Raw genomic sequence first — 23,047 nt, 5'->3', positions numbered from 1 at the left:
AAAAGCAAGGCACAGGGAGCAAATATCTATCAAAATCAAACAGGAAGTGAGCAGTGATAACTGAACAGGGAAACACAGATGCACAAATGAACAATACAGGGGAAGTGACACACGAGGAAGAAAAAACAATCACTAAGAGTAGAACTAAACCCAAGTACAACCAGGAACTAGAAACTAAATACATGAAGAAGACCTGCAGCAGGCTGGTGACCTGTCCGGGATGTGCCCTGCTTCTGACCCGGGGCCCTTTGCTGTGTGTCTTTTCCCCATTTCTCTGTCTTTCTTAACTGCTCTACCGTTGAATAAATGCCCAAAAAAAGTTACACCAACAAAACAAAAGTCCATAAACTCAAAAACATAACATGACATATGAAGGTGCACTTTGCTGCCTGCTGAGAGCACCTATTCCCCTCTCTTTCTATTAGTGATCTATTATTTTGTTATTTTAAGAATGTAGTTTCTATATAATTTACAGATTTGGATTATTCATATAAGATAGAAGTATAGTAATTAGTAATGCTGTTTGATTATAAATTAAGATGGCATCTAAAGTACTTAAAATACTAGTAGATGTTTTGTTTTTTCTGCAGACCAGTAAGATAATACATGAGGCCTGTAAAAGACTGGCCTACTGGCCTGCAGTGCTGTCTATATATAGTAATTATGCGCTGTTTTACAAATGTAAAACAGCTTTTGCCGGTTTTCATCAGAGAAACCAACCTACTGTGGATCATTTTACAGGAATTATCAGTGACACATACTCCATGGAAAAGGTGGTTTTCACCTCTTGTATATGAAAAAACGAATGGAAAAAACACAGAGTTGTGGGATTGTTACTCAAAGTAAACACACACCAATTCTTACATTGAGCATCAGTGCCCAAACTATGCCTGTGTTTCTATTATATTTGCTGTAAACCAAGCGAGACCTCACATTCTGCCCCAGAACAGACAAGTGAAAAACAAAAACAAAGACAAGACTGTGCTGGAAATGTGTTAGTCCAAATTGGCAGGTAATAGCAAAGCAGGTTTCAGATTTCACACCGTCCACATTTATCAGAAAAACTAGACTTTTGGAAAAGATTTTCTAGTTTGTTTGTTTTTTTCAGAGTCAGTTCTTAGATATAATAAACAGCATCCACACACAGTAATGGCACACACGAGATTGAAGTCTGTGTTTGCTCTGAGCAGAGAGAGAAGCAACAGAGAAGCTAGGTGTGCCTGTTTTATTTCTGCGCTCCTGTGACACAAAGCTCTATTTGTTTTCTGATCCAGCACGTCCAGAACTTCCTGCTGCAGGTGTCAGGTAATCGGCTGGAAACAGCTCTGTTTCAGCTGGCCATCTGTGGGGGATCCCTGGCTGTTCCACACGACCTAGTGCCCAAAGACAAGACCTCCAAACCCACGGAAAAAACTAAACCAGAGGACAAATCCACCAAATCTCTCCCAAGCGAAGGTTTCTAACGCAAGATGTTACACATATATTAGCTTATCCTATCCTAAACATGAATCTGTTATATTTTTAAATGGCAAATGCACATTTCTACTCTCTATTTCTCAGCTAAAGTGAAGCAGTATCTAAGGGACAAACTGGCTGCTCAGAACTCAGCTATCACTTTGGCACACATTGCTTCCTTGGAGAAAAAACTGTCTGAACACTTCCACGTGAAAGACTTCCTGTCTTTAGAGAAAGGCAGCTTCCTGGAGTTTTTGGTGAACAACATTCAGGTAGTTCTCTCATTTTTGATTTACTTTAACTCTGCAAATCGCAGGTATGGGACCAAATTAACAAAGCAAAAGAATTTGCGGTCATAATAAGGAGATAACAAGTTGCACCAAATCATCCAAATTCAGTGTCTCTCATCTGGTTGTGTGCAGCTGCTGCAGGACACAGTGGGGTCCACCTTGATTCTGGGCAGCAGCATGGAGCGAGCCGGCAGTGGCTTCAGACCCTCCAAACAAGATGTTTTTGAGTTCATCAAACAGTGCGGCGACGTAGCCTCCACTGATCCAGATGAAGTGAGTCATAAAAACAGACACAGATACAGCAACCTTTTTTCACAGTAGATGTTCTAAAACTACACTGCAACTGTGTTTCCTCAGCTCTCCTACATTGAGTCAGCACTGAGGTCTCACTATGGGGTCCGGGACAGTCGTGACTTGGGGCATGGTCCTCTGCACAGACTGGCTGACCTGGTCCAACGCCAAAAAGCACTGGGTGGAGGAGGACTGAGCCCAGTCTGCTATGAATCAGCCCTGTTTGCTAAACAAGGCAAATCAAGGTTAGAAGCCTATCACCAGACAGACAGAAATGCACCTCAGTATATGGGAAGGATTTGTAATGTTATGCTTTTCCTTATGTTTATTGTATATCTGTAAGAGTGGTAGAGGCAAAAACTCAGGCTTTGTTTGTTTTTTTACTTCTGGCACGGTGTGTCAGTGAGAGGCTCCACCCACCTGCTGTTCAAACCTTCTGTTTGTGAGGAGAAGCTAATTAGAAGAGGTTAGCTAAAAGGGACAGCAGCCTTAAATGGAGACATGGTGAAATGGCTTGATTCAGACACACTGTACCAAGGCTTAGTATTAAGATAAATAAGGATTGCTATGAACTCTGAATCAAACAAAGCCGCTCTGCCTGGACATGTAGAGTCCAACAATAAATATGTAGAGCTGGAAGTGAGCATGCTAGGTCCCCTTTAAAATGAGAAAACCTTATGGGAGGATGAATAACTTAAAGATAAACTCCCCATCATTTGACAGGTCCAGTTTTCATGTCAGTTGCCTTTATTCTTCTGTCTTTCACATCCATGAACAGTGCTGAAGGTGGATTTGAGTCAGTGGGTCGGCTTGGTGAAATGTCCAAGGATCAGGCCCTGGCCAGCTTGCTCTCCTGCCCTCTGCTGGAGGATTTAAGTGAGTGGAGCCAGTGGGAGCTGATCTTTAAACCCCTTCACGGCTCCCTCAAGGAATTCATTGAAAAAAATGCAGGTAGGCACGAGGCATATTGCTTTGAACATGACCATTTTTAGACTTTTTAAACTGAACAAAATGTGATGTATGGAGTGGCTGTAGCTCAGGAGATATAGCAGGTCATACTTGCTGAGCTACAGCATACCGTATTCCTGAGTCAGCTAACTCAGGCATGTTGTAGAAAGCACTTTGAGTGCTTAAATGTAACTTAACCATATACAAGGTGTCCCATTTCCCATAAACCAGTGATCGGTGTAAAATGAGTTGATAAAACGGTACGTCGTTCAGTGATACGGTATATGTGTAGACTGAATCCAGAATGAATCCTTGGTAATATAGAGTGCATTATTTTTACCTTCTGCCATTCAGTTCAGCTAATTATGTACAAACAAAGCCTTGTTTCGATTTAAAGATATAAATAAAAAATGTTTGTTTCTGCTGTCAAAAAGTGCCAAACGTGTGTAGAAATCATGTTTGATTATCACATTAAGTCCACAAGAGGGCAGTCGATACAAGGTGAGACGTAACTAACCGTACCAGTGCACTCATTTCAACATAAACATGACTACACACTGTAAAATAAAAAGATGATTAGATTAAGTTACATACTTTAAAATAAATGTGGAAGACACAGAGTGAGCACTGCTGTGACTGCAACAACAAGTGTAGCTGAAAACTGCAGCAGTGCCACACACAGCTGCTCCCACTTTTACGGCTGTGCTGCAGTTGGGTCCTGCACTTTGAGCTCCTGCAAGCTCTTACTAAGATAAATATAACCTTATTTGTTGAAGGCCTTAGTTTACATATTCTAAGTTTTAACATTAAAGGACAGGATGACCACCACTGTGTCTCACATTGCACAGAGAAACATTTATCCTTTCACCTTTTGGTTTGGCTTTTCCACTTTAGCTTTTGAAGATGTTTAATTGTAGTTTAGTCAGTTGTTAATTTTTATTAGACATTTGTAGTGTTATTATATGGAGAATAAATGCCAGAGATCAGTATGGATATTAGAATAAAAAAAAGAGAACATTATGAAAGCAATTGACTCACATTCATTCAGACATCCAAAGTCTCAATAAGCACGTCCGTTACAGCCTCATCAGAAGAGCTGTGATAAAGTATTTACCAAATTAACAAGGACTTTGCAAAACCATTACTGTTAGTTACTTTGCTACTTTGTTTTATTTTAGTTAATAAAAATGCTTTTCTAGTTTTGGTTCGCAGTTATTTTTAGTTAACTAAATCACATTTCTTAAGACATATAGAATCTAGTGTCTCTTTTATTGTTTAGTGTTGGAACAGTTAAAAAAGCCAGCAACCTCGAAAGCAAATTTTAGATAACTGAGTACTAATTTGATTACATCATCTTTTCAATTCAATTCAATTCAATTCAATTTTATTTATATAGCGCCAAATCACAACAAAAGTCGCCTCAAGGCGCTTCATAGATACAGAGAAAAACCCAACAATCATATGACCCCCTATGAGCAAGCACTTTGGCGACAGTGGGAAGGAAAAACTCCCTTTTAACAGGAAGAAACCTCCGGCAGAACCAGGCTCAGGGAGGGGCGGGGCCATCTGCTGCGACCGGTTGGGGTGAGAGAAGGAAGACAGGATAAAGACATGCTGTGGAAGAGAGACAGAGGTTAATAACAGATATGATTCAATGCAGAGAGGTCTGTTAATACATAGTGAGTGAGAAAGGTGACTGGAAAGGAAAAACTCAATGCATCATGGGAATCCCCCGGCAGCCTACGTCTATTGCAGCATAACTAAGGGAGGATTCAGGATCACCTGGTCCAGCCCTAACTATATGCTTTAGCAAAAAGGAAAGTTTTAAGCCTAATCTTAAAAGTAGAGATAGTGTCTGTCTCCTGAATCCAAACTGGAAGCTGGTTCCACAGAAGAGGGGCCTGAAAACTGAAGGCTCTCCCTCCCATTCTACTTTTAAATACTCTAGGAACAACAAGTACCGTAGGCCTGCAGAGCGAGAGCGAAGTGCTCTAATAGGGTGATATGGTACTACAAGGTCATTAAGATAAGATGGGGCCTGATTATTTAAGACCTTGTATGTGAGGAGCAGGATTTTGAATTCAATTCTGGATTTAACAGGAAGCCAATGAAGGGAAGCCAAAACAGGAGAAATCTGCTCTCTCTTTCTAGTCCCTGTCAGGACTCTTGCTGCAGCATTTTGGATTAGCTGAAGACTTTTCAGTGAGTTTTTTGGACATCCTGATAATAATGAGTTACAGTAGTCCAGCCTGGAAGTAATAAATGCATGAACTAGTTTTTCAGCGTCACTCTGAGACAGGATATTTCTAATTTTAGAGATGTTTCATGATGTTTTCATTTCAGAATTTGAATGAAAATGGGATGAGTTGAATTTAAAAAAAACAGAAGCTGAATAAAAACAACAGAAGTTGAAAAACACAGAAGAGAAATATTTCAGAATTCTGAATTCTGAGAAAAAAATAATTCAGAATTTGAATTAAAAACAACAGAAGTTGATTGCGGAAAAGAAAAAGAAGACGTGCCCATTTGTATTTTTCCTAGTTGCCGTAATCCTCTTCCATACCGAGACACATAAGCTGTCTGCATCATTTGGGTATTCAGGCTTTGATAATTAAATTTGATGTGTCCTCTTGAGCAATTAGCAGTAATACAAAGGCATCAACAACTAATGGGTGATTTCATGTTTTACTTACTGCACAGGTAATACAGGCCTAGCAGCATTAGAGGTCACCCCCGGTGTGCTGTTTAGGGTCACCACAGACACAGGAGACAAGCACTTCTCTAGTGCCACTACGGCCCTCGATCCTGTGGGAACAGCTGGCCACCTTGTGTCCATGGTGGTAGCTGACGGAATAGTTAATGCTCCCATAGCCCTCCTGAGCAACCACATGCAAAGCTCTCTGGCAGCAGCTGTGGCTAAAGAAGGTAGGTATTTAACAGGATAGATGCTGGAAAATCATTTTGCTCCATAGAAAAGAGTAAAGCACAACTGGACTAACAGAATTTGTGTCGTTTAGATTTGTCCATGGCTGAGGAGGATGTGTCATGTTACGACAAAGTTGCCAAGTTCCTCCTGGAGTGTTTCACACGAATCCCCACCAGAACCTGTCAGGCTCTTCTGCTGCAGGTCAGGAGTGGATGCTGAAAAATGCATCTCATGTCTTCTGCAGAAGGCTAGAAATTCAACATCTGATATGTTATATATTTATATCCAACTGAAATCTAGTTGATGTTTTGATTAGTTTGTGCTCTTTGGCACAACATAAACCCTTGATCATATTTAGTGTTATTGGACATCGATGCTGGCACTATGTGTTGATGATTCCAGTAAACAGCTTTCAACCAACAAAAAGGGAACATGTGACAACATTTCAGTGTGTCCTGGAACACATGAGTGGGCAGCTTTAGCCTCTGAATTTAGTTTGTTCAGCTAAATCGCTGAAGAGGAGGCTGTTATTCAGTTGTCATGCCAACCACAGACTTAGATGGCTTGTTGGACATCTCAGAGCTAAAGCTCTCTCAAGTTGTCTGCAACATCAAACATCACGGTCATGTGCATTTAAAATTCTGGCATTTATGTTCTTCCAGGTGTTTTTGGAGCCCTTCTCCCGTGTCCTGGGCCAGGCCAAATCTAAACGGGTCCTGATGACCGTGGCTCAGTCGGAGCCGAGGTACATGAACTGTCTGCATCGTTTGGGCATCCTTCTAGGCATCCCAGACTGGATCAAAGACTACGAGAAAAAGCTGAACCCACCTCAAAGCCAGAGCTGTAACACATACTCAGCACCTGTGGACCAAGCCAAGGTCAGAACACAAGCGAGGGAATCTATAAATGTAGCTTATACATTACACTGGAATTGAAGAGTCCTTTTTGTCAGTGACATACATCAGCACAACATCAATCCACAAAGTTATGGACTATGTATTTAGAGTATACTGGAATCTCACTGCTGCTCAAATAACATAAAAAATGGCATGCGGTATATGATAGCTGAGTTGTAAAGTAAGCAGTAATAGTAAGAGAAAAACACAAAAAAGGGGAAAAAAGCAACATATAAGAACTGGTTCTAGTGGAAAGTCTGCTTTTTTTAAGGGTATAATGCCAAAGACCTGCTGCCACGACAAAGCAGCAATGTTTAAACATTTTTATTGCGCAAAAGGAACTCTTGAGGTTCAGAATTGAGACTTATTATCACTAGATATAGGAGATATCTATATTTTCTTCTGCATCAGAGACTTCTTAAAGGGCAGATGTAAACTGCTGGATAGCTAACGTTTGAATAGAATGTATATAAAATAGGTCCCGTGAGCCAAAAACCTGGATTTCTAGACATTTTTTCTCCACTCTTGACTCTTGTATGATTTCTAGGACAGAGTCACGTCAAGAAAAAAAAATTAGTTAATCATTTTCAAAATGAATTTGAAATTCCAGATTAAACACTAAAATGTATTTAGAGAAAAAGGTTGAAATGTGGAGATTACTGCATCTACATATAACCCTCTACAAAATGCACTGTTAAACAAACTGATCAGCCAACTTGTACATACATCGTCTTGGTTGCACATCCATAACTATCATAACTGCATCTGTCCATTACCAGGCTGTTCATTTTGTACAAATCCACTCTCCCACATTCGTGTGTTTTTCTGTTTTTCTGCATCCTTATTCTCATCACACAATATGTTGTGTGATGAGAAAACGATTCTGAAGTTTGATTTTACTCCCAGGGCAGCTGTGGCAGTTTGTATTGAGACAACAACTGTAATCTCCACATTTCTACTTATTTTTTTTTTTCGAAATACAATTTCGACCTTATTCTCAAAAAGGTCGATAATAATTTTTTTTCTTAACACGGCCCAAATACTTGTTCGTAGATTTCAGTGATATTCCTGATGCAAGTCATTTTAGGCACGCAACTCTGGCTGTTTGCACGTGAGCAGCCTCCTGGTGGTTTTATTAAAATTCTGCAGAGGGTAATTAGAAAATGTACAATTAAAGGGAAATCAGCTTGTTTCAGACAGTGGATTAACTGGACGGCTACACAAAGGCCCACTATTAAATTACTAAGGTTTATTTTGAACTTTGAATCATGCAGTATAAAAATGTGGAGCTCCTCACAGATCCATTTTGCTGTGAGGAAACAGCGCTAACCAATGAGGTGCCATTAAGTCACATTGATCAGATTGATTGGTCAGTGACAGCACAGTAAATTTATTAATTAATTATTTGAATTGTGTGGAAAGTACAAAGCAGTAAAAATACAGAAATGTGAAGAAATGCTCAACAATGTTGTCTACTAGTTGTAATGTTGCACACTGTTGCTCAGCAGCATATTTCTGTTATTAACTTATTCTTCTTACCTTTCTTATGTCTTCAGTCTAATTTGACAGATTCTGAGTGCAGCAGTCTGTCAGCTCTCAACATGAGTGAAGATGACTTTCTTGAGGATAACATCATGGACAACAGCTTTGAATCCTCCCAGCTGTACCACAGCCCACACCAAGGTGATTGAAAGTGGCTCTCCACTGCAGGATTTTGAACTTTATTACTGTTTTCATACTGTGACAAATTATAATCTGCTTCCATTTTTGACATCTTTTACCAAATGTGTTCTTTAAGTCAACGATGAGCAAGACATAGAGGCTGAGGAGGAGGAAGAGGATGAAGAGCAGCTGTATGAGTTGGCCTCGGTGCCTAACGGAGAGATATCAGACGTCAGCAGCGACGCTGAAGGAGGCCAGGGCGAGGAACAGCTCAAAATGTCTGACGGAGATGAAAAGGAGGGTGACAGCTGTGAGTCCGAGGACACAATCCAGAGAGCCGTCATTGAAGACATCAGGTTTGTCACCTTTATCCATAACTGCTCTGTCCGTTTAAGTGTCATGATTTGGTTGTGGCTGCTCTGTCACTCTTTTTTGGTCTCCTCTTTCTCTGACAGGAAAAGTGAGTTTGGCATCGGAGTGAAACTGACAGCTGAAGGCCAGAAACTGATGCAGGTCCACCAGGAGCGACTGGGCCGCAGCTTAGACCGCCTCTCCACTGAACTCTACAGCAAGGACACACACTTTGTCCTGGAGCTCATTCAGGTAGAAATCTGAACGTGTTTATCAGAAGCTTCCAGGAGTTTCTCCATCCTGATTTCTTAGATTTTTTATATTTGTCACACTTTCAGGTTTCATATCATCAAACGTATTTTAAGATTATACGAAGATAACCCGAGTTAATACAATATGCAGTTTTTAAATCAAGATTATAGATCATAAAAACCCAGAACAACTTCTAAAGAAGTGCAGGCCTCAGTTGTCTTGAGGCACTTGGGTAATACAGTATGGAAATCATCTGAAACACACCTGCAAGTCCACCTCTGATTGGCTAAAAAAGGCCAAAATGAAGGTTTTAGCGTTGCCTAGTTAAAGTCCTGAGTTAAATCCGATTGAGATGCTTTGACATGAGCTTAATGTTTGGAAACTAAAGCAATACTGTTGAGAGTGGGTAAATTTGGTGGATCTTAAAAATTGTCTGATGAACCGAAACGTGGCCGGTGTGACAAATAAGAAAAAATAAGAAATCAGGAAGGATAAAAATAGTTTTCAAAGATCTGTAAAACAAAAAACAGCAGTTTGATTGTGGGTCTAAAATTCTATGAAAGGAAACTTCTTTGCTTTAGTATTTTGATTTGAATTTTGTCCAATATCCTCCGAACTCTTTGTATTCCTTTCTTTCAGAATGCCGACGACAACAGTTACCCGGCAGAGCCTGGTGTTGTTCCAGCGCTGGCTTTTATGGTGGAGCGAGACTGTATCACTGTCCTCAACAATGAAACCGGCTTCCAGGAGAAGAACATTCGGGCTATTTGTGATGTAGGCCGCAGCACTAAGGGAAAACACAAATATGGATACATTGGTAACTCTTTCGTTCTTCCACCGTTACAACTGTGTAAAGGAATTTAAATTTTTTGTGTGTAGTGTTGGAGAACTTAAAACCACATAGACAAATGACGTTCTCCTGTTTTACTTCGTACAGGACAGAAGGGCATTGGCTTCAAGTCAGTGTTTAAGGTCACAGACTGTCCTGAGATTCATTCCAATGGCTTCCACTTGCACTTTGACAAGAACTGTGGCCCCATGGGATACATCCTCCCCCACTGGACTGAAGATACGAGGCCTCTGGATCCACAGCTGAGGGACATAAATCAGCACAGGTCAGATGACTTATTGATCCCAGTACCCTGAGAGTCGATCAGCTAAATTGAATTGATCTGTTACCAGTTTCAGTATTTACACCAGTGCTTTTCTTGGAGCTGTTTCTAAAAACAAACCTCTTATTTTAACTTTGGAGTTCAATATTACACAGTTGTGATAAACTACACTACAGAGTGCAGCTAAAACCCATCTTTACCGTCATCTCCCTACATACTTCATGTTTGTGAGATCCAAAGTAACAAACGGCATCTGCATTGTCAGCTTCTTGGTCAGGTCTGCTCATTTGTTGCCCTGTAATCTGTGGGGCTCTCAGTGGATCGCTGAAACGCTGACTGTGTCTGTGTGCATAAATTGGCACATTGTTTGTAGGTCAGCTGCTAAACGTTCCTCTGCTTTTTGCAAGCGTGGTCTCACGATAATTTGCCCTGAGTCAGAGTCTGACCCTCTTTGTTTATGTCCCCACTCTAGTATAAATAGTTGTATTCCTTGTTTATTGTTATAATACAGGTAATTTAGTTTGGTTATGGGGAAGCCAAAACATCTGTTTAACTTTATTAGCAGTCTGCTGCTCACATTAGACCCATGGTCTAATTTTTTGTCTTCTTCTCTTTTCAGCTGGACCACTAAGATCAGCCTTCCTCTCCGGACTGAGAGCCATCAGACCAGGAACCTGTTTCATGACGTGCACCCTTCGCTGCTGCTCTTCCTGCATCGACTACGCTCCATCACCATCTACAATCAGGTAAGTCAACAACAAGCGCTTGCACATGTGTGTTTTTGCACATAAACCCACCTAAATGGATTAGGAATAAAAGACCTTGTTGCTACTGTATTTATTGTGTCTATGTGCAGAGTGAGAAGCGTTTCATGACGATGACTCGTAAAGATCTCAATCACAATGTGCTCGAGGTGGAACACTCGGAGGGTACCGAGCGCTGGCTAGTGGTCAAAACCACACTGAAGCCCAAGAAGGTGATGCACACAAGCTAACTCCCACAACTTTTTAGGCGCACATATCATATTTGGATTTCAGAACAACAGCTAACCATCTGTTCCTATATTCCATCCCTCCTGGGGCATAAATAAAATCTGCTGTGGATTTGCATTTCTCTGATGTACTCCTGTAAATATGAGTGTTGATCGTTCTGCTCCTCAAATGTCTTTTCTCGGGTTTCCATCAGACTTTATGAAAACTTATTCACTGGATAGTATTTTCAAACACCACCGAGCTGATTTTAATGATCTGTCTGGCTGAAAGGGTTCAGTAATACCTGCTCTTACTCCTTCAGCTGTTTTCCTTCTTTTATTTCCCAGAGGCAGCGTCCTGTTACCTGCAGTTAGGTTATGTAAGAGAATGAGCAAAGCTGAGTGACAGAGGCTATTTGAGACACGCTGTGCTCTTGATTTTCTTCTCTTTTTTTCCAGTGGCCTCACTTTTTGCAAACCCATTTGTGCAAGAAGTCAGCCTGTTAGCAAGTTGTTGGCTCTGTTGTGACATTGATTTGTGCCTCCTTCAGATCAAAGAGGATGTAGAGTCGACCGAGCTCGCTCTGGCTTTCCAGCTTGGCAGCGACTCCACAGGAAGTAACATTGTGTGCCAGCCTCAGAAGCAGCCCGTGTTTGCTTACCTGCCCCTTCGCAGTTTTGGCTTCCGTTTTATCATCCAAGGTGAGAGTGGAGATGAGAGCAGTTTATTCACGGGCGCCGTTGGGTGAAGAACAAGTGCAGTCAATAACTGATGTCTGTTTCTTGTTTAGGTGATTTTGACATCCCTTCTTCTCGTGAAGATGTTGACAGAGACAGCTCCTGGAACCAGTGGCTCCGGTCTGAAATAGCACAGCTCTTCCTCCAGGCCATGGATGTCTTCACTGTAAGACATAGCTGCAGAAATAGAGAACAATAACCAAGAAAGTGCAATATTATATGATACATGGAATGTGTATGCACATTATGTTGCAGTATGAGATCATTAGAAACTAATATGCAAGTTGATTTAGAAAATATGATTTAAGGATTGTTTACTGTGACGTATCTGGGCAGGAGGATAAAATTTGAAAATTTGCTCAGTCATACTAACCAGAAATTATTAGCAGATACATTAAATCATTCTATTAGAAGAGAGCGTTAAAACTGCATATTTGATACATTACTGTGTAAAATAAATTCTGAGCACTGAAGTTTATGAAATCTGATAATATGCAGATTTGGTATGTAGCAGGAAATTACAGGTCTGTCTATTTCCAATAAAGGCTTGGTTCTTTTTGTAGCTGAGGTAACTAAAGAAAAAGTCTAGAACATAAAGTATTATTAGGCTAATATTAGATCTTGGTTGTGTCTCCGTCTGAAGAGAGCTTTTTCTTTTATGTCATATTCCATCTTCTCGTTGTTCCAGAATCACCCAGAGTTCAAGGGACTGAAGGGCCTGTGCCAGTTCCTTCAGTTTATCCCCCTGTCTGACGAGGTTTTGGACTTCTTCAAGCCTGTTGCCGGGCAGATCATTCAGCTGCTCAAGGGCAAATCCTTCCTGCCTACTCTCAGTTCAGGTATTATAAAACTAAACTAAAAACTAAAACTAGATGTGAAAAATGAAAGCAAGACCAACAATTTCTAATGCAGAGTGTGATACAGATTAACTCAATTTGGGAATATTTCTTGAATGAAAAAAGCTCAAATGAACCAAAGATTTCACTTCATTTAAAGTTAAAGCTGAGTCAAAAGGAACAAGAAATAACCTCAGAGTGTCCTAAAGAGGGAGCAGATCTAACATAAACAATAAGGTCCCCAAAATGGAACCCTGCGGCACACTGTAGGCAAGAGAAGTGGAACAGGACACAGAAAAGGATCATTCAGGCAGATATGAGGAGAATCAATCAACCAAAGCGGAGCCCGATACCAGCCCGAACCCAATATCTCAGGCTATCGACAAAACCTGGTGGTCAGAATTTAGTTTTTTACGAGTTTAGGTCAAAGTGTCACTTTAAAGAGGAGCTGTTTTAGTAAGATGAGCAATGCAAAAGCCAGACTGGATCACCCCAATACTGCATTTATCCAGAACATCTGTCAGCTCGTTAGCTACAAGCTTTTATAAAATATTTGCAAGAGATAATAAACTGGAGATTAATGTGTAAGTGCTAAGAAGAAAAGATTCAAGGCTGGCTTTTTTTTTAAAGTGGAACATGACAGCATTCTTAGAATAAGCAAGGACTTGACTAGAGACCAGTGAAGCACTGATTACAGTTCGCATACAGACACAGACACGGGTAAACCTGTTTTAAACAAAGATGCAAGTAAAATGTTGAGTGAGCCAGAGGATATTTCCATTGAGTCAACACAAGTTTAACCAGCTCAGGTAAAGGTAAAAACGGAAAACCAAACAGGTTGAGCTGGGGTTAGACCAGAGCACAAACAGGAGCATGTCAAAGAAATATGAAAGATTATTTCTTCCCTGTAACACTGTAAACATTCCTCTGCTTTCTCTCTCAGATGGTAAGATTGTGTACAAGCTGCCCTCCCAGGTGGCCGTCTGTCAGGACCCTGTGATACGGGAAGTGATTGGTGGAGGTGAGCTGGAAAAGCATCTGTCTCTGTCCTATCTGCATCCGGATCTAAGCCCAGCACCGCCCACCTCCCTGCTCACTCACCTGGGAGTCCGATACCTGCGGGGAACGGATGTTACCATAGTAACCACAGCTATGGCCAAGGAGCTGATGACAGTAGGAGGTATCCATTCAGGTGTGTGCAGAGCAACACTGGCATCTCACAGTGAGGGCAATATGATGCTGCATAGTTATATTGTCATTATAATAAATGGCTAAACTTTAAATATTCCATTTTATTTCTTTTTCATTCAGTAGAAACAAACTGATGTTTTCTCTGCCTATGTAATGGCAAATCTGAACACCAGACTGTGTCATATGATTGTTGGGTTTTTCTCTGTATCTATGAAGCGCCTTGAGGCGACTTTTGTTGTGATTTGGCGCTATATGAATAAAATTGAATTGAATTGTGTTACTTTCAGATGCAGGTCTACATCAGCTGGCCAGGCTGCTGGTTTGTAACTTCCGAGCTCTGGAGCATGGATACGGAGAGGCAGATTCCATCCTGCAGACGCTCAGAGAGCTACCCATAATCCCTCTAGCTGACGGACGTGCGGTGGCACTAAGTGTGGAAGGAGTGTTCTTTCCAATGGAAGAGAGCAAGACCAAGAAAAAGAAAGCTCAAGCACAGACAGGTAATACTCTGACTTCATAACTCTATTAGTGGCAGTATGTAGTGGCTAAGAGGCTTGATCTGTGAAATGTGATCGGTGATTAAATTGCAAACTGATATCTTGATTATGTGTGTCCTTCTGAAATAACTTTGCCTTGCTTTAAGTCAAAGAATAGAATAGGAAAAGCCTAAAGTTTGGGGCTGAAAAGTGAAGCTTGCAGAAGTCCAAACAGCTTCACTTCCTCCAATGGCCACTAGAGGCTGCTCCAAAAGCAAGGCATTCCATTTTCTACTTTTGGCATAAAAACAGGCAGGCATTTTTACAGGCAGGTAAAAATAGCACTGGCTTTCTTAAAAGTTAATTTCAGCCCCTCTAACAACTGTGTGGGGGTGATTATTTTTTAAGGTTAAACGATTCTTACACGATGTGCTTGAACGTCATACACTACTAGAGGCAATAAATGAGGAAATGTGAGTTCTGCAGTGTGTGGAGCTGTTTATTTCACGTACTGTTACTTTGCTATAATTTGCAAATATGTGTCTCTGTGCACTTGTTAAATTAGCCTGTTAGCTGATAGCTTATCACTCCAAGCGCTGTTCTAAATACGATATCTTTGACTATACAAAAAAAAAACTACATTGCACTGACCAAATACTAACAGCTTCAGCTTGAAATATGGAGTGAGTAAAAAAGTGGATGCTATTATGGTACTGACACAAGGACAAGCGCCTTTAGTTCCTAGCTGTATACCTAGCTTGTTTTCTTCTTTGAATGGTTGCTAAACAAATTTGCTAACATTAGCTGAGAACTTAGCCTTGCACACTCATATCCAAATATGGCAACTTATGGCTCCTAAAACCAATGTGAAGAGTAAAAGGCTTTAAAAGTATAATCCACAAAGAAATAGGCAACCTCACAATGGCCACATCAGCTTGTGTTTTACATACATAAGTAAAACTAAAACTACTGCATATTTTAATACTGTTTCTTAACAGATGAATAGCTGCAGTATTGTGATAAAAAGACAGGCCCAGCATACAGTGTACAGCTGCATGTAGAATTAAAGAAGAATTGTGAAAGAGTCAGCAGCAATGTCTCTGTGTTTTTGCTGCTTTGGTGCAGATAATTGCTCTGCACCTGCAGAGAATTTATAGATACGCATGTGATGATTGCACTTTGCTAAAACAAGCGTGAAAAAAACAAAACAAAAAACAGTGAACCAGCAGTAGAGATGGAGAAAGGAAAGCAGTGAGAATATAGAACAGTACGCTTTCACAGGTTTTCAGTTTCTAAAAATGTAACAAACTGATGTAGGAGAAACAAAAACGGATAAATAAGTATCACCTTGCTGATGGTGAGAAGTGCACATGTAACACTCTCCATCTGTGCTCACAAACCTCAGCCAGGAAATCCTTGCAAAGCTGGAAATTGTTGTGGAGCTTCATAAACTGAGTAAAAAATAGCACAGTGCATTACCTGGTACATTTGAATCAAGGCACTTAGGTAAACAGACACGGTAACAGACTACAGAACACATTCAAACTTTCTTTTTTAATGTCTGAGTAGATATAGAAATGGCATAGGGGGAAAGACTCTGAGCTCTCGAAAAGGTTAAAAGGATCTGCGTCAGTAGCTTTGTCTTCTGACTCAGACATGCAGGTTAGCCAAGTAGGTGTATGACAAACTTGTACAGTCTGCAGATGAAGTTGACCTCTTTCCAAGAATAAGCAGGCATGTAGCCACTCAGGTCGGAGCACGCTCGCACAAGCATTGAGGAACGGCACCGGTGTTGTGTTGTGCGTCATCGTATTTGAAAATGGTACCCAAAGCAGACGTTTAGAATGGCGAGCATGAATAATGGATTTTCACACTTTGATGTAAGCATCCTGCCGCTGCAGCTTGCTGGCTTTAATAGATGTGCAGTCTAAGTGGTTTAGTGTTTCTTTAAGGAGCCAAAGTGCTCGTGTTCCCCTCTCCCTCAACTGCCGTCGTGTTTCTCTGGAATCTGTGGCTCACATAAGCATCACCAATGTCTGTCTTTCAAAATTGTTTAGATTAGACAAATATCTTACTTTCCTTAGAAAGGGGGAGGGGAGCATTTAAAAGAATGACATCTGGCTTGCTGAGGATCAATTTATCAAGTTTATAGAAAATTCCACCATTGTTTTAAGACCAACAAATATTACAAAATAGCTTTTTTGCACCAGATGTTTATTTGGGAGGCAGATCCATCATATTTATCTAGAACACAGCTGGTCGTGAGTCATTAAAAAATGAATGCAACAAAAAAACATATAAAGAGTAGATAGTACACTGGATCTGATAATCAATAACGTTCCTTCCTATAGGTCAGCTGTTAGACACAGATTTCAGGTCAATACAGGGAAGTCGTTTCTAATAAAGCAGTTCTTCTCTGGATAAATCTTCCATTGCACCTGGGCTCCCATATTTCATCCAAACATAAACCTTTCCTGCCTTAAAGACCTCATGCTGCCCCTCTCACTTTTTGAAGGAAGATTTCCCTCGTGCTACTCGTGTCAGAACATTTATTTTTCCACTCCTGCTCCTTGGTATGAATTGCCGTGTCGTTTCCAGAGAGAAACAGTTGCATCACATTAGAAGTCGCACAGCTGAACCTGTGCTGTTGGTAGATTTACCTCATCTGACCTGCTAATTTGTGCCGCTCTTGATGCATTGCATTGGTTGTTATTGAAATGAACTGGCTGCTTCTGTGTTGGTTAATTAGCATATAGGAACACTGTGGACAGTAATTCGCCTTGTGTAGTAAGTCTGACAGGAAGTGTGTGACCAGTGAGGTTTCAGATTTTAGGATTTGCTGCCAGAAGCATGGTCTTGCACGAGGACTAACAGTAAGGCTGGCTTTGATTTTGGGCATTGATCTGCCTCCTGTGGGTCGACTGCTTCATGTAAGAGCACTAAATCACCAGTGCACACCACCGGTGTTTGAGAACAATAAAGTTTGACAAATTCTTGGCTAGTGAAAAACATGATTTTGAGTGAAAGGCTCCTATTCATAATTGTGAAAAGCTTTTGTCACTGGAAACAGACTCAATAAAGAATGTTTGGAAAGTTGATGGGGAAATAATAAAAGTCAGAGTGAAATCTTTACTCTAGCTGGTTTTTCGGGTCAGTGATTGTAGATTAAATCAGCCTCGGTGCAGCATAAACCTCAGGCTCTGCTCAAAGGCGAGGTGAACAGAGATGAGTGTGATGGGTTTAGAGAGACAGCGAAGTTAAACACAGTGTTCTTCTGAAATATTGAGCAGCGCAGAGATCAGTGGGAAACCGTTCCTTCAGATGCAAGCCTTAAAAGGAAGAAAAGTAGGTCACTGGAGGTCTTTACTTAAAGGTAGTTGCTGTGTTTTATTGTAGTATTGTGTTAAAAATTAAGACAGTGTATGAGTAATTCAACATTTACCAAGAATTGTGTATTTCCCAAATCCAGGACAAAATGAGACTAGATGCCTGTTCAGAAAAAACGTCTTCCACATTTAGCACTTTGCCACAACAGCAGTCTTCTGCCTCTCTTCACATCTGTTACAGGCGAGTCTCTGAAGGGCGAGTCTGTGAAATGAAATGAAATGAACTGGAGTGACACTTTCTAGAGTCTGATGAAAAGGTTCACTCAAAAGAACTCAACTTTAAACAGGGTGGTTATTATATAACATATAACCCTACAGTAAATGAGGAGCATGCAGTAGGTTTTGTTTTTGTGACTAGTTTGGTGATATAACCTGTACTTTTCTTCTCACAGGACCACTGGCTGCATTGTACAAGGATGTCAGTGTGGTTCACCCGTCCCTGCTGAGCTGTTTGGAGCCTTTGGAAAGTCAGCAGGTTCATGAGCTGCTCAGAAGACTTGGGGTTCACGAGCTAGAGCCTCAAGAGCTGCTGGAGCAGCACATCTACCCTACAATAAGGAACAACAAATGGAAGGTAACAAACACTGTAAATGAATATGAGAAAAAAAAAAAGATCAGTGATCTTTTTTAAAAAAAAATTGGATGAATTTTCTTTCTTCTTTCTCTTATTTCTGTTTACCCTTTTCATTGAAGTCAAAGCCTACACCTGTGGTTGTGAGTTACTTGGTTTTCATCAAGCAGCACTCGTCCTCTAGCCAGGAGTACTCAGACACCGCAGTACCCGTCCTCACCTCCAGGGGTCTGCTGTGCCCATCCAATGAAAGGGTGCATTTCTCTGAAGAGTACGGAAACGTCAACTTACCATCGAAGCTGCCTGGTAAGGAGAATCCCACAGATTTTATTAAAAGAAAGAATAACAGCTTGTGTTGGTGTAAGGCGCACTGCAAGCCACTTTGCAACCCAACTTCACATCAAATCATCCTTTTCATGACGTTTCCCACATAATCAATTAACACTGATTAAGTCTGCTGTCAATAATACCTGCTCTCTTCTCTGCTCGGGTCTTGCTGCTGCTCCCCTTGCCTGTGTGAAAGGGACAGCAACAGCCTTGCCACCAAATCTAAATATCAGTGTTCCTGTGACTATTCTTATAATATTCTAGTAACAAAGGCCCATGCATCACAGGTACCTTGTTTGTATGACTGAACAACTCATTTTAATCAGTTACATTTTCAGTTACCAGGTTCAGCATTTCTTTGCTGATATTCCTTCTGTAAACCTTTGTGTTGCTGACTGTTGTGTTTCCCTTTCACCAGGCTATGATTGGATCTTGCTGAGTCCCTGCTATGTGCAGACAGACGGTGATGTGGCAGGATGGAGAGAGCTGTTCAGTAAACTGGGAATCAAAGATGGTCTCATCATCTGCAAACAAAGACAAACACTCACTGCTACAGAACTGGTGAGGACGATATTCCTGAACCGTTACCTCAGCTAGAAAAGAATGACACACAGCTCACGCTGCACTGATCCAGTCAGATTGGCAGAAAAAGATCAGACAAAGGTCACGATGGCTCTGCATGTAAGCACAGGTGATAAAAGGCTATGGATGTGTTTTGTAAGGGCAAAATATTTAGTGGTTCCATGGACACCAGAGGAAGACCAGATTATATGTCTGCATCTGTGAGTCATCGTGATGAGTAAGGTAGTGATTAAAGGACGAAAAGACTAACAATTATGAGTCGCACCAGAACTAGGAAGATCAATGGCTGCTTTGAGGATAAGAAGAAAAACAGGTGGCTGCTGAGAAATGTCACTCAGGCATAGTCGGAGGTGTGCAGCTCACACATTCCTGACGCCTGTTTTAGACTGAGCCACAGCTACAGTGGAAAGTATGAGGATTTGTGATGATACTATCAGTCATGGTGTGACTGATACTACCTACATACAATGCTGGAAAATTGCGATAACATCATTCCTGTTTAAAAACACTGTATGCATCAGATGCTATTAACAAGTCATTACATTAAGGATTTTTTATGCTATTGTTAATGATGTTAAAGCAAAAGTAGGCTTTGCTCATTCTGTGGTTAGGGCCATGATAAGAAATCCTTCCAGAAGATCCATTTAGTAACTGTTCTAGAGCTGTTGGTTGTGTTATGCCGCCTATTAGCAGTAGAGTTTGCCCACTTGTTGTAGGATTGTGAATGTATAAATTATCTGACTCAAACGGCTAATTCAATTAAGTTCAATTCAGTTTTATTTGTACAGCGCCAAATCACACCAACAGTCACCTCAAGGCGCTTTATATTGTAAGGTAGTTGTAAGGTAGATGTATTATTGTAGACCCTACATTATAGGGCCTACAATAATTCATACAGAGAAAAAACAAACGATCATTTGATCCCCTATGAGCAAGCACTTTGGCAAAAGTGGGAAGGAAAAACTCCCTTTTAACAGGAAGAAACCTCTGGCAGAACCAGAACTGGACCTTGTGTTTTTTTGTCAGTTGAACAGTCAGAATCAAAAGTGATTCACAGTAGTTTTAAAACTGATTTATCTCATTAAGCCATTTATCAAGCAAGTTAGCAGAAAAAAACTGTCTATGATTACTTTACTTGCAACTATAGGCAACCTGAAACACATAAATCTATCAGTCTTAACAACTGTTTGTTGGTGTCCTATACTGTAACTGTATAAAAGTTGACAAAACAAAGTAAACACTAATTATTAAAGCGAGCAGGTTTTGGACCAATCAAAAAAAACTGGTTTTGGCTTTGTATGTGCCGCCAGCGATCAGTGTTCCTTGGGCATGATCAGATTTCCTTCTTCTTCTTCTGGCTTTAGTAGATAACAACCTAAGAGAAGACACATTCAGTTTGCTACTGTAAGCCCATAAAGAAGCAAGCAATGCTTGCAGGACACCTCAGTTGATTTAACTTCAGATGGATTTGAACATTTAAAAGAGATGTCGATATCAGTGGTAAAGCTTACTTTTTTGCCATACTCCTCCACCAGGCCTCCAGCCCCTGGTCAGACGAAAGTGCAACGTGGCGCCAAGTCCCAGGGGAGGGCTATGTACTCGACGACTACCCGTGTGAGGAATTTCACGCTCTGGCCACAGCAGAACTGCCTGGCTCCCTCTTGTTGCAGCAGAGAATGGCTTTGCTAGAGCTGCTGGAGGCCAACTGGGAAACTGGGTAACAATCACACCATGAAACACACCATGTTCCCCCTCCTGTGTAATGTTTTTCCAGTGGATTTTGCCCAATTTCAGGAAACAAATGGTCAGACTAATGGGTTTGGGATTAGTCAGCATCAGGTGGCAATTCCTATTGTTTCTACTGTGGCCATTAAGTGATTACTGTGTTAGAGTGCAGACATTGTTGGGCATCCATCCGTCCATTTTCTTCCGCTTATTGAGTTCAGTGTTGTGGGGAGAATGGAGCTTATCTAGGGCGAGAGAAAGTACACTGTGGACAGGTCACCAGTCTGTCGCAGGGCTAAAGCATAGAGACAGACAACATTTATCCTTAGAATTACCCGTTAACCTAACCCCATGCATGTCTTTGGACTGTGGGAGGAAACCGAAATTCAGTGTAGTTTCATTTTATTTATAAAGCTCTAAATCACATCAACATTTGCCTAGATTTGCTTTGTACTGTGAAGTAAAGAGCCTACAATAATGCAAAGGAAAGCCTAACAATTAGATGACCCCCTATGAGCAAGCACTTGGTGAGAGTGGGGAGGAAAAACTCCCTTTAACAAGAAGAAACCTCCAAGAGAACCAGACTCAGGAAGGGGGGTGAGGGGAGGGAGACAGGACAAAAGACACACTATGGAAGAGAGCCGGAGATCAATACTAACTAATGATTAAATGCAGCGTGTCATATAAACATATAATGGAAAAAGTCGGGCCTCCTGGGAAGCCCCCAGCAGCTTAGGCCTATTACAGCATAACTAAGGGAGGATTCAGGGTCACCTGATCAGCCTTAAATATAAACTTTTAAAAATGAAAGTTTTACACCTAATCTCAAAAGTAGAGAGTGGGTCTGTCTCCTGAATCCAAACTGCGAGCTGGCATTCTAGCATCCACAAGTAAACCTGCAGTCTCAGAGTCAAGTGCACCATTGGGTTTATATGGTGTTATGAAGTCTTTAATATAAAGTGGATTAAATAGCCTCTGTGTGTAAAAGGCCCCAGAATACATTGGAGCCCTGGACCTGTTGCTGTGAGGTGACAGGGCTGACCTCCCCAGCACCAGCAGTTCAAAATCATTTCTTCCTGAGGGAAAAAAGCAGTGACACACCGAGCTTTTGTTTGGGCTTGAGCTCACACAGGCATAACATTCGTAATCTGGATTTAGGTGCTTTTAGTGCGGTCCCATCTCATGAGTTCCTGTTATATTTGTGTGGGAACAGACAAGAGCAGTTTAGGTAAGGAGGTCACCCAAACTCATGCCAGTGAGCAGCACACAGCTGAATTATTTCTCGTGTAGATTTTCGTACCAGCTGTTGCTATACATCACATTTCAATGAATAATTAAAGGATCCCAAAATTGTTTTTGCGTGTTAAAACTCATTTATCATTTAGACTTTGGCTGACTGCCAAGCACTACCCTATAGGTTTTAAATTACAGCTATTCGTTGTGCCTGTCTGTGTGTCTACTTTTGCTTTTTCTCCTTCGTTTGAATTATCAGCAGCTTCGTTTATGCTTGTAGTCCTTATCAACTGCACTGTTTTTAGATGGTGTGGCTCCCGAACAGTTCTCAAATGCATCACAGCAGTGTCATTTTCAGTTTCAAAACAGTGACCTTTGAAAAAAGGGACTAAAGCACGTGAAATTGAAGGAATGAATAGTTAACAATTAATCTTTAAATCAAATTTCAAATACAGAATGAGTAAAAATAAATAAATAAATACTTAGTACTAATGTACTACATGTCCCTTATATATACCATACCATTCACTAGCTCTAGAAACTGGTGTAATTCTTTTCTTTTTCCTCCTATTTTAATCTGCTTTTTCTACTCTTTGCCCTGTATGATGTCAGTGAGTGGATAACCCTAATATGGTGATATCATTTCTGATCATGAAAGGGCAGCCAACCAGATGAAAGCTGGCTTAAATGCCGGGGAAGGGAGCAAAAACAGTTTATTTTAGAAAGTAGGTGAACAGAGGGGCTTCACCAAGGCCCAATGTAAGAAAAATCTGGATTTTTTGAATGATGAATTATCCAAAGTCAGTCTAGTAAAGTCCAAATGACTGGA

The 23,047-nt window shown here is 40.9% G+C and overlaps 1 protein-coding gene and 1 long non-coding RNA gene across 8 annotated transcripts in view; one reads left to right on the top strand and one right to left on the bottom strand.

Annotated features, from left to right (window-relative positions):
* The window catches only part of LOC146567981 (uncharacterized), a 46,822-nt gene that overhangs the window by 10,474 nt on the left and 13,301 nt on the right, over window positions 1-23,047 (top strand). For all 7 annotated transcript variants that reach the window (XM_085283724.1, XM_085283723.1, XM_085283727.1 and 4 more), the window contains 24 exons: window positions 1,275-1,455; window positions 1,561-1,727; window positions 1,878-2,018; window positions 2,103-2,281; window positions 2,815-2,987; window positions 5,685-5,909; window positions 6,002-6,111; window positions 6,573-6,788; window positions 8,363-8,489; window positions 8,605-8,824; window positions 8,924-9,071; window positions 9,711-9,888; window positions 10,009-10,186; window positions 10,803-10,929; window positions 11,040-11,159; window positions 11,705-11,855; window positions 11,945-12,057; window positions 12,580-12,730; window positions 13,671-13,919; window positions 14,206-14,418; window positions 18,173-18,354; window positions 18,474-18,657; window positions 19,097-19,239; window positions 20,796-20,977. In XM_085283724.1, coding sequence (XP_085139850.1) covers window positions 1,275-1,455; window positions 1,561-1,727; window positions 1,878-2,018; window positions 2,103-2,281; window positions 2,815-2,987; window positions 5,685-5,909; window positions 6,002-6,111; window positions 6,573-6,788; window positions 8,363-8,489; window positions 8,605-8,824; window positions 8,924-9,071; window positions 9,711-9,888; window positions 10,009-10,186; window positions 10,803-10,929; window positions 11,040-11,159; window positions 11,705-11,855; window positions 11,945-12,057; window positions 12,580-12,730; window positions 13,671-13,919; window positions 14,206-14,418; window positions 18,173-18,354; window positions 18,474-18,657; window positions 19,097-19,239; window positions 20,796-20,977 — 4,058 coding nt within the window. The remainder of the gene's footprint in view (window positions 1-1,274; window positions 1,456-1,560; window positions 1,728-1,877; window positions 2,019-2,102; window positions 2,282-2,814; window positions 2,988-5,684; window positions 5,910-6,001; window positions 6,112-6,572; window positions 6,789-8,362; window positions 8,490-8,604; window positions 8,825-8,923; window positions 9,072-9,710; window positions 9,889-10,008; window positions 10,187-10,802; window positions 10,930-11,039; window positions 11,160-11,704; window positions 11,856-11,944; window positions 12,058-12,579; window positions 12,731-13,670; window positions 13,920-14,205; window positions 14,419-18,172; window positions 18,355-18,473; window positions 18,658-19,096; window positions 19,240-20,795; window positions 20,978-23,047) is intronic.
* Window positions 17,384-18,323, bottom strand: LOC146567982 (uncharacterized). Its single transcript, XR_014893561.1, has 3 exons — window positions 18,153-18,323; window positions 17,837-17,982; window positions 17,384-17,723 (listed from the first exon to the last, which is right to left on the bottom strand). It is a non-coding gene; the product is annotated as an uncharacterized LOC146567982 (long non-coding RNA).

This window comes from Mchenga conophoros, linkage group LG8 (genome assembly GCF_057382185.1).
Source record: "Mchenga conophoros isolate Kocher_MC1m ecotype Shallow Benthic linkage group LG8, M_conophoros_male_GT1.1, whole genome shotgun sequence".
NCBI classification, from domain to species: Eukaryota; Metazoa; Chordata; class Actinopteri; order Cichliformes; family Cichlidae; genus Mchenga; species Mchenga conophoros.
Note: the sequence above shows the minus strand (reverse complement) of the source record. Positions and strands in the feature narration are given on the sequence as shown.